We start from the raw sequence: 10,708 nt of genomic DNA, 5'->3' as shown, positions 1-10,708 counted from the left end.
AGTGCATATGTCTTCAGTAAATGTTAGAAGAAGTTTGTGAGGGTCGAGTGAAGTTGCAGGAGGTGTCATTACAGGTCCAAATGTGTTGATCAGTAATGCAGACACCAGAGAACTATATCATTCTGAACATGGTGTCATTGGATCTCCCATAAGTCTCATGAGAGACTTTTACAGGTAGGGAGATAGAAAACAGATCTATACTGCACTGTAGCCTTCATTAAGAGTTTTCATCGTAATCAAACTTAACTAAGATTTTCAGACAAACAAACAAAATTCCTGATTTTCTTGATGAAAAACTGACATTCCCATGGACGCAGTAAACTCTGTTAGTGCATCTCAAAGTTTGAAGGAAAACCAGTGAACCTGCCTCCTCTGTATGATTTTGATTTTGTCTGTTTCTTCTATAATCTCCACCATTACCATTACAGTCAATAGCTAAATATCTCATCTTTGTTTTTCTTTCATTATCATATGTGCAAACTCCTTTTTATTTTTTATATTTACATTCCATTCCCTTTTATTATTATATTGTAGGCTGAATCTTGCACAGCCTGCCTAATGTATTTGTGGTTGTGCAAATGAAGCAATTTTCAGAGAGGCAGAGAGGTGAAAACCCAAAATGTGCTGAGACAACAACTCAGTATTACCTTGCAGTGTTTGTTAGATTTAAATATTCATTTTTGTTAAATACATTTCATTTATTTACACACACACACACACACACACACACACACACACACACACACACACACACACACACACACACCATGGCTTGTTAACTGCTCACTGTAGTGGAGTACACTGTCCTGAGCTCACCAGCAGGTGTCTCTGCTTCTCTGCTTCAGTTTGAAGCTGGTCAGCATCTACATTTCCTTTTCCTTTTCCTCTTCCTTCCTGTTTGTTTGTTTGTTTGTTTTTATGTACTTCAGAATATAATGTCACAGTTTGAACATTAGCAGTTTTCATCACCAGCATGTTTTATTCTGACACATGATTTCAATGAATCCATCAGGTGTGGATGTTCTTCCAGACGACTCCAGAACCATCAGGGACACCGCAGGTTAATATCACTTTATTTATTCATTCATCTCTTTATTTTGGTGTTTTTGCTCTGTGCTGCTATGAAATCACTTATATATCACTTATATCACTTATATACCCTCTGAGCTCTTAATAATAGCTTTTTTACTTTCTTTATTTCTTTATTTATCCATAATTCTTTCCAATCCAAATCATATTAATGTGCTGCTCATGACTTGTAGGATTATTTTTAATGTATGGGAATATTCTTTATTGATTTCCATTCTTGCTGAAAAATAGCCAACTGAGATCATAATGCCGGTGCAGTTTGGACCATATTTATTTTAACCAGCAAAAGATGATGTGTTCATCATCAGCAATGCAAAAAAAACTTCCGGATCATTTGATATCTTCAAAATAATTTGATTTTTTAGACCCGATGGTCTGCGCAGTTATTAGTGTAGTTGTATAACTGCAGACGGTATACTGCAGCCTTATGTTAACCTGCCTGACATCTCACAATGTCTAATTGGAAACTGTTTTAACATCTATAAACTCGCCTTTTTTATCACTCAGCTGCCTATCTGTAGTGTTTATCATCCCACAGACTTCACCTGCCTGTGATCTGAACCTGACTGTAGCAGTGAGGCAGATTAACTTTCTCATCAACTGAAACTCCTTGCCTATTTTTTCTTAATTAAGAGCACAAAAATGTTCAAAACACAACAAAAATGTTCAAAACACAGTCACATACAGTAGCATATATGCATCTCTTTATCCCCCATTCCCCCCCTCTTTCTCTCACACACACCCAGACACACACTGGTTTTGTATAAGATAAAGAAGTATAAAGGTTGTCTGTCTTTTGGTTAAAATGATGTTAATATATCAGAGCATTGGTTGCAGCAGTTCAAATGGTGAGGTTGGCTCCTTCCGAGTGTTTGATTTTAATACAGTGGACGTACAGCAGCAAGCAGCAGCAGCAGCAGCAGCAGCAGAGAATATACATGTGCATATATATATATTTAGTGATTTCCCCCAAAATCACACAGCCTGGATTATTTGAATGATCAACTAGAATTTGATTAATATGCAAATTTCCGAACAAACTGTTCCATTTGAGCCTTCAGCGCAGCCTAATTAATCAACAGTTAAAGGAAATTAATACATACATCAATTCTGTCAGGAACATGCTTAGTTCAATCGCCCGTAAAATTGAAGTTTGAAGTATTAACTGGCTCCACAGGAAGGCTATGATTAAAACTCCACAATTCAGGCAATCCAGGCAAATATAAAGTCATTTACAGATCTCCTCTTCATACTCATTCAATACTAATAATAATAATAATATTACTACTAATAATAATAATATACGTTGATTGTTTTTCTACTTTTTCTGAGAAAACAAGCTGGAAACAGAGTAATTAATTCATTTTAAAGCTTGTCTTTAATGCTGTCACTCGACCAGTGTCTCAAGTATTAATTCACGCTTTGCACCTGAGACTGTTTTCCACAAGGTGCAAATAATAATAAAATAGAGAGGGAGGGAGAGAGACAGGGAGAGTATAAAAAAAGGGGAGGGGGAGAGATGAAAAGAGAGAGGGCTGTACTATTGTTTCAGTAGGGACTCATGCATCAAACTTCAATTTTCCGGACGATTGAAGTAGTGATTTTTTCCATCTTGAAGTGAAATACTGAAATACACTTAAGACCTCCAGATTAATTACCACGAAGTGGTCCCACAGACTGTAGTATTACTTATCGCCGGGCCTGCCTGACAAGTCCTCATAAAATAAGCAAGTGAAATCCATAAACTTAGCCTGCCTTAACACTCTCTCCCTTCATAAATATGCTTGATTCAGAATAGGCTGTGGAAGACACACACACACGCACACGCACACACACGCACACTGAGTGTATACGCCTAAAAAGAATTAATTTTTGGGAATAAGTTTTAAATCAGCATGTCCATATCTGTAAATCAATTTACAAAACTGGATTGAAAATTGAATTGAATTTTTCTTTAGAGGTACCTTTACAATCAAAGCTTATGTTCAATTAATAAACCTTAGTAATTATAAATTAAAGGAAACACTTAAGCATTTTTAAGCTGCACATAAACATTTAACAGTAGTTTGAAGCACAATATTATGCAGTTATAAGCAGAATTAAGGACATTTTTAAGTGCTTATCTGTAAAAAAAAAAAAAAAAAAAAAGAACTTCTCTTTAAAAACATTATATTATTTTAACTGTGTTACTATATTGTCACTCATTGTTTGTTTGTCCACCAGCCTCCATTATGGGACCAGGAGTTGTTTACAAACAATCAAGCTATTAAACACTCATACCTGCTTACAACTGCATTATAATGTATTATAAAGTGCTTATAAATGCTAAATGTGTTACTGAATTATACATTTTTACTGTAGGGCTAATTTGCCTACAGAGAATTTACAATAGCTTCAGTCATATTAAGTGCTTACAGGTCTATAAACTTATTCAGGTTGTCTTGAATAAAGAAAAAAAAGTTTAAACAAATAAAAAAAAGGCAAACACTATAAAAGAAGTGACAAGAAGACAGGCCTACTTATCATTTCTTTGAACAAAGAGAGTTAAACGGGAGGTTGCCTTTTGCCTTTTCAGTTCCTCTTCTGGACAGTCTCTCTTTCTCACATCACCATGTTTTCAGCTTCATTAAACTCCTTAAAGACAAAAGAAATAAAAGAGGCAGAAGAAGAAGAAGAAGGAGGAGGAGAAAAAAAGAGATGAGAAGAAAACAAACAAAAGGGCTCCCTAACCAGACTTTGGCATAAATGTCACAGTCTAAACTCTTTATGGCTCCCTACTTAACATTAAAAACACTTGCAACAAAATCCATTTCTTGTTTAGAAAACGCTCTTGGACTGAAGTCAAACATATTATTTCAGAGCTAAAAAGCGGAGAGAGACAAGCGGCTCACAAAAAAGGGGCAGTTTCATTGTAATTCATTGACTTGTTCAAAACGCCAGGCAAAGAAAAGGGCCAGACATTAATAGCCGCAGATGCCCTCATGAAGGGAGAGTCTATGTAGGCATTATGGCCTTTGTTCGCACCCAGTTAAACTGTTTAAAAGGAGGGTTAACTCAATCCATCAAATTGTCTGAAATTGTGAGGAAATTTCAAAAACCATATGGCCTCCAAACGTTTGCGTCCTTTTTGTGCGGTGGGACACACTTGTCTCAGTATTGCTGCCTGCGGGGGACCGGCCCTGCTCCTTTGTGGCGCGTCCCATCAGGGAACGCTGCTCATTTGTCCCCACTTTTCATGCTTTACGCTCAAAATTACGGCCCCAGTCCCGCAGAACAAAAAAGGTCTATAAAGGCCCGGAGAAACTGGCCCAAAACTTTGTGTTTTTGTGGCATCCTCGCCTTTTTTCCCCCCCGGCACCAGATTTGTGTTTCTCACATAAATTTTTGCCACGAATGGAGAAACACGTCTAAGGGTCAAGAAGCCACGATACGCATTTAGGGTGTGAAAGGAGATGTGAGAATCCGGGCCACAAAATGTTTAGAGCATCCTAGTAGAAAGGGACACAAAGGGGACAAAATAGTTGAGTATAATAACTCTAAATGGGCCGCTTTTGATAGGCTTACACGCCCAGATTTGGCAAGGAGAGCGTGTTTCTAAAATGATTTTTGTCCTCGCTATAGAGGAAAATAAAGGCTATTATATCCATAATAAAAAAAAAAAATCCCCTCTCAAAATTAATTCAAGAATTACAACATAAAAGAATAATTGAGAAAAGCCATTTTATTCCCATAGTAGCCTATATACATTACAGTCTGTGCATTGGTTTTTCAGTTAATGTCCTGATTTTAGAAAGGCACTTACAGGTGTACAAAACATAACAAATTTATAACTGTAAATCTATTGTATCCAAACAATAAATCTAAAAAGTAGCCTACAGCTCGTCAAAATCACCGCAATATTCATTTTTGTTCCTCGCCGGTCGCGTGAGCATTCCCATAAAACGCATAACTGTGAATGTCCGAGTTTGCTGTTTCCGATCATCATCATCATCATCATCATCATGCACTGCAGCATCGGGACGCCAAATATGAACTGAAGTCAAGGGGGGGTCCGGTCAGATGATGAAGAAGAAGAAGAAGAGGAGGAGGAGGAGGAGGAGGAGGAGGAGGAGGAAGAGCCGGCAGTGACAAAGTGACTCGATGGCGATTTGGCTCACAGAAAAACACAAAAACAATTAAATAAAAAAATAAAGTAAAAATAAATAGATAATGATCACAAATCAAATCATGCATTTACATGCAAAACATATGAGAAACTGGAGCACTTTCATTGTGGTGTGTGTGTGTGTGTGTGTGTGTGTGTATGTGTGTATGTGTGTGTGTGTGTGAGGGTAGGCCGTAGGAGAAGCGATGGAACAGGTGTGTGTGTTGGTGTGTTTAAGTGTAAGTGTGTGTGTCTGTGTGTATGTTGGCCTATAGTGTAAAAAAATAATAAGTTACTCATGTCATTTTAGACCATATTGCTTTGATTGCAAGAAGTAACAGTTTGCTAATGAATACATTGTAAAATACCACTGCATATTTCTTGTTCTGTGTTCATGCTTCACTATGAATAGTCTATCTGTGCCGATATAAAAGTCATTACATTTTGGTACATGTTCTGAGATATGGTATACAATATAAGCAGTAAGTTACAAGTCCTCGGTAGGATTTTTTTTTAAATCGTCTTTTTAGTGTTTCTCGAGCTTCCAGCCCCCACGCTGCGCCATCAGTCATCCACATCAATCTCCACGTCCTCGTCCTCTGAGCACTCTTTACTAGTTGTGTGGTCTGAGAACGGAGACAGCGGCGAGTTCCGCAGTTTCTGAGCGAGCTCGAGCTCCTGCTGGCCGCCCCGCGCGGGGGAATCGGCGCGCGGGTGGCCCAGCGTGCCATTGGCGCATTTCTCCAGGTCCGCCAGCTTGGCGAGCTTGTCCAAGGGGACCTGGCCGATGGCCTTCGCCGACTCCACGTCGGCCTTCATCTCCTCCAGGTCCCGTTTTAGCTTGGCCCTCCGGTTCTGAAACCACGTGATGACCTGCGCGTTCGTCAGGCCCAGCTGCTGCGCGATCTGGTCCCGGTCGGCCGGGGACAGGTACTTCTGGTACAGGAAGCGCTTCTCCAGCTCGTAGATTTGGTGATTGGTGAACGCCGTCCGAGACTTCCGACGCTTCTTCGGGGTGCTTCTCTGGCCGAACAGAGTCATCCCGTCCCGGCCTGTGAGGGAGAGACAGAGGCCGAATGAGAACCATTGAATCCTGCAGGTGCAGGTCCTCATCTGCACCGCTGCAGCGTGCGCGTAAAAGTGACCCCAACGCAAAAATAACAATGAAAGTGATCCTATATGTGAAACAGTAAAGCCTCTAGCTCTTCTGGGAAGAGGTAATTACAAGAATATTACACAGACACCACTGGGAAATATTGAGCACCACACACACGAGACTCTAATATTAAAGAAAAGCGGTGGCGATTTATTTCGTCCTGCAGCCCAGGAAATTAACACGCCTTTGTTCGATAAGACAATTTTAGAGGAAAAATATGCACTGGTGAAGAGGAAATACAATGGCTGCTTTTGCTATTAAACAAGCACATTTAATGAATGTTTTGCATGACAGGCTGCAAAATGTGTAGCCAAATATTTTCTGTCCTCTGCAGGCCATTTAATGAGAACAAAACTGAAAACGTCTTATGTTTAATTCTAAAAAAAGGTGTGTTTGAACTGTGTTTTTTCGGGAGCAAGATTTACCTTCCGCAGCCTGTAAAACGCTGACTTCCAGCCCCTTGAAGGTCTTGCTGGCCAGCTCCTCTAGCGCGCAGAGCGGGGAGGTTTGGTTGAGGAGAGCCCGGCTGGACAGAGGGATGCTGGACGGACGGTGCTTCTCAGAGGACGAAATTAGATGAGCTGTGCCGCAAATTGTGTAACTTCGTTTCACAGACGGTTTGTTCAGGATGTCCTCGATGCTGAAGGGGGTCAGCGGCTTGTTGGAGTTGGCAGGAGGCGGCAAGTGGTCCAGCGGACTTCGCCTCCTGTTTTCCACTGCATCACATTTGGCCACTTCTTTGGATGTCATCATTGGTTGTGCGCAGAGTTTATAAAGGACTTGGTTGAAATATTCTAGCGGTTAAAACGAGCGATGCTACAGAGGAAAAAAACTCACATAACAGTTAGGAGGTGGGGAAAAGCAACAAAGATACGGAGGGGAGACTGAAGAAAAGAAAATCTTATTCCAAAACGGGATGTCTTCAAAGTGTCGATCCTCGGGAGCAGCAAGTCCGCAGGAGTGAGATGCCTCCCTGAAAATGGCGAGGTCCAAAGAGTTGACGATTACTAACAAGTTATCATTGATTGGTAGGTAATCAATTATCTCCAGTGGCACTTTCGCCCTCTTCCCTTTCACTCTTTGACTATGTTGCAGTCCAGTGCGGGGCTTTTTGCGACTGGGGGTGTCCCATTAATTAGGACGCATGGCTGGAAGGAGGAGGAGCCCGGCGGAATTATTATAATGCTTTGTGCTCTTATCATCTTTGGTCTAATTTAGTCGTGTGGTGAGATACCAGAATAGGTATATGGGGTAAATGAGGGGAAGCAGAGAGAGAGGGAGAGGGGAGAAAGAAAGATGGGGGTAGAGATCACAATCCGTAGCCTATTTAAGCTTTTTATGCGTAAAACTCAAGTTTCAGTTCAGCAGGAGTTTCTAGGTTTTTATTCTAAAAAGTATTTGGATTATCCCGATGCTGCTAAAAAGACAAGTCGACTCAGGTGTTATGTTAGTTGTCGCAGATAGTCAGAAGGATATTTTTCCTCGACCCAAAGCGTGGATGATCCTTTGTTTTGTAAAGGTAATGTAGAGCTGGGCCATATATCAGCTCTGATGATACCTCCTCTGGGGCGGGAGAGAAGGAGCAGCATGCATCCCTCTCAGCAACGCCAAATTCGGGCCATAACTCAGGCGAAAGGGCTCCTTTTATATCATCCGAGAAATATTTCATCTCCTCTCAAATTTCCCCGCGTCCTCCAGGTTTGACATGATGAGTTTATTTTGGTGCTGCCGGTCTGAAGAATGGGCGACAGGCTATTTGCATAGGAAAACGATTTTACGCAGCAGGACGAAATATATGATTTTGCTCCCCATCAAATCTGAAAACAATTAAATGCGGATCAAATGACAGAAAGGGGTAGTTTTTTTTTGTTTTTTTTTTAATTTGTGACATTTCAATTTTGATTTCATCTCTAACAAAGTTGCTGATAATTTTATTGCATAAAAGGGAAATTGTGAGACAAGATTATCATTATTGTTTGTCTATTGTTATTATTAATATTACTATCATTATTTGTGTTTGTTGTCTTTGATGCTAAAATATTAATGCTGTTATTTAGGATATTATTTTTATTTAGATTAATAATTCCTGCTCAGGATGCTTTGAGTAAATATTGCACTGAATAGCTTCTTGTCACGACACTGATGGACGCGCGAGTACAAATTAAACATCAACAGGGATGATGATGATGATGATGATGATGAGGGGGCGGGGGGATAAGGGTACAAGGTAAATGCATGGTTTGCAATTTAATATTTGTATTGAGCCTAGTTAGTTGTTTTTATTTAACTGTATTAATGTTTTAATTCTATTTTATTTTATTTATTTATTTATTTATTTTTGCAGTATTTTCCTATATTATTTTTTGAAACATTAGATGGCCGCATTTAATCAGCCAAGGCTTGCCCATTGGTGTCACATAGCTTGTTACTTAGGCCATTTAATTGTAACATTATATACAGGGTTCAGTTTCAGTGGAGAGACAGGACTGGAAATAACAGGAAAAAACTTTTTTTTTAATCAAATGTTCATTTATTTTTTCATTTTTAAATATGAAAAAATAGTATTAATATAGATCTTTGTCCGTCAGTTTGCCAAAGGCTTCTCAAGTTGTCCAGTTAAACTTAATCAGGTTATAAAAGGGGGGGGGGGGAGAAAAGCAGGCGGGCAGTTTATATGTGCTGCTGGTGGGGGGTGAGATCTGATTTCAGAGGTAACTGTTCTTTGGATGTTGTGTTGAAATATAGCCTAAAACGTCTGAACACGTCTCCCTCACATTTGCAGGGTTTCTTTTAACCTCCCTTTTTTTTCCCCACAAAACCATTTTCAAAAAAAGGCATCAAGGTTTACAAATAAAAAGAAAAATATACCTAAAATAATTTTAAAAAAGCAGGCAAGTTTAAGAAACCAGACTAAAACTGCTATTTAAAAAGAGTTTAATTTGCTTTTATGAGGGCAAGCGAAATTAAGCTGGATGGAAAAAAATGTGAAATGATAAATAACAACAGCAAAAACCAAAAACAAATAAACAGTAAATTAACAAAGCACTAGTATTGTATATAGGCTACCTAACTGATTCTAACAAACAGGCACTTTCATTATACACACATATTTATAACATAATAAAGCATTATTAGAAATAAATTAATTAATGATAATATGATATTATTATTTTGCAAATATTTTAAATAACCAAACTATAAAATACATTTAATGTAACGCAGCTTGTTCCACTGTGGGAACATACATTTTAAAATGTTAAAATAAGATAAAAAATCAAATGTGTGTATGTGTCTCCAGCCAGCTGATGTGATCCTGGTGTTCAGTGCCTGTTTATTAAAGACTGATATTTGTAGTGGTGTGTCATCATCTCTGCGTCCGGCTTGCCAAGGTCAACGACACGGGCCTGCCTCTCAGCTCTCCTTTAGCCACGGAACTTAATCTCTTAAGCTACTAGACTGTGCAGGGGACGTTCCCTGGCAGGGGACAGTACACACCACATCACTGACTGTCTGCAAGATGACTCTCTGATACACTATTCGCTCGTACACTAACATTTCCTGGTGTAGTTTTTGCTCTGGGAGGTGGGGTGGGGTGTTTTTTCCTTATTTTGATGGACGTGTATTAATTTTATATTTGTAATAAACCCACAAAAGCTGTTGTTATTCATAATCCAGTAGTGTTAATGTAGAATATTTTCACAACACTCCTGTAATCTGCCACTTAAAAGCATTTACAGAACACAAGAGCCCCTTTTCTTCCCAACCAGGTGTTGATTTAGGCCTTCCACACTGCGGTCTGTTAGCTTAAAGTGGCCACCCTGCAATATGTGTTAGTGACCTCATGCAGGAGGAGACACAGCATTCACTGCAGGCTTAGACTGCGATTAGACAGCTGCAGGGGAAACTATCCACATTGTAGCCATTTTGTGAGACCCCAAAGATGGGTGTCATGTCTCCCTTCTCCCAAAGGCCTGCCTGTTATCTCACATGACACCAGATATAGATACAGAGAGAGGGGAGAGATAGCCTGGCTCGGATGTGTCTCTCAGTTTAAAACATGTACTGTATAAATCACACGTCATTACCAGAGGTCACTGGCTGAGGTACACCATTGGATGGTTTCGTCGCGAGGGCCAGTCTGGTTGGAGGAGAGTGGATTTATCTAGCAGTGGGATCTCTGGAGAGGCAGCCATATTTTATGTGACTAGAGATGTAATAACAGGCCCCTGACAAATCCCTGACGGCCCGGCTTCTCCTGCCTCGCAGTGCAGTGCAGTGCCAGTGCTGCTGCTGGAGCAGTGGATCATAAGCAGCACCAT

General features: G+C 39.8%; 1 protein-coding gene across 1 annotated transcript; it reads right to left on the bottom strand.

Moving 5' to 3' along the window:
* Positions 1–4,854: 4,854 nt before the first annotated feature.
* Positions 4,855–7,449, bottom strand: lbx1b (ladybird homeobox 1b). Its single transcript, XM_049570932.1, has 2 exons — positions 6,815–7,449; positions 4,855–6,285 (listed from the first exon to the last, which is right to left on the bottom strand). The coding sequence occupies exons 1-2, from the start codon at positions 7,140–7,142 to the stop codon at positions 5,798–5,800; spliced, it is 816 nt and encodes a 271-aa protein (XP_049426889.1). The 5' UTR covers positions 7,143–7,449; the 3' UTR covers positions 4,855–5,797.
* Positions 7,450–10,708: the final 3,259 nt, after the last annotated feature.

Source organism: Epinephelus fuscoguttatus, linkage group LG3 (assembly GCF_011397635.1).
Source record: "Epinephelus fuscoguttatus linkage group LG3, E.fuscoguttatus.final_Chr_v1".
NCBI classification, from domain to species: Eukaryota; Metazoa; Chordata; class Actinopteri; order Perciformes; family Serranidae; genus Epinephelus; species Epinephelus fuscoguttatus.
Note: the sequence above shows the minus strand (reverse complement) of the source record. Positions and strands in the feature narration are given on the sequence as shown.

Bases quoted from the DNA above. Each gene is read 5' to 3' on its own strand.
- lbx1b (XM_049570932.1), bottom strand. From the start codon at position 7,142: ATGATGACATCCAAAGAAGTGGCCAAATGTGATGCAGTGGAAAACAGG. The intron at 6,286-6,814 runs GTAAATCTTGCT...TCTCCCTCACAG, and splicing joins CGTTTTACAGGCTGCGGAAG to GCCGGGACGGGATGACTCTG.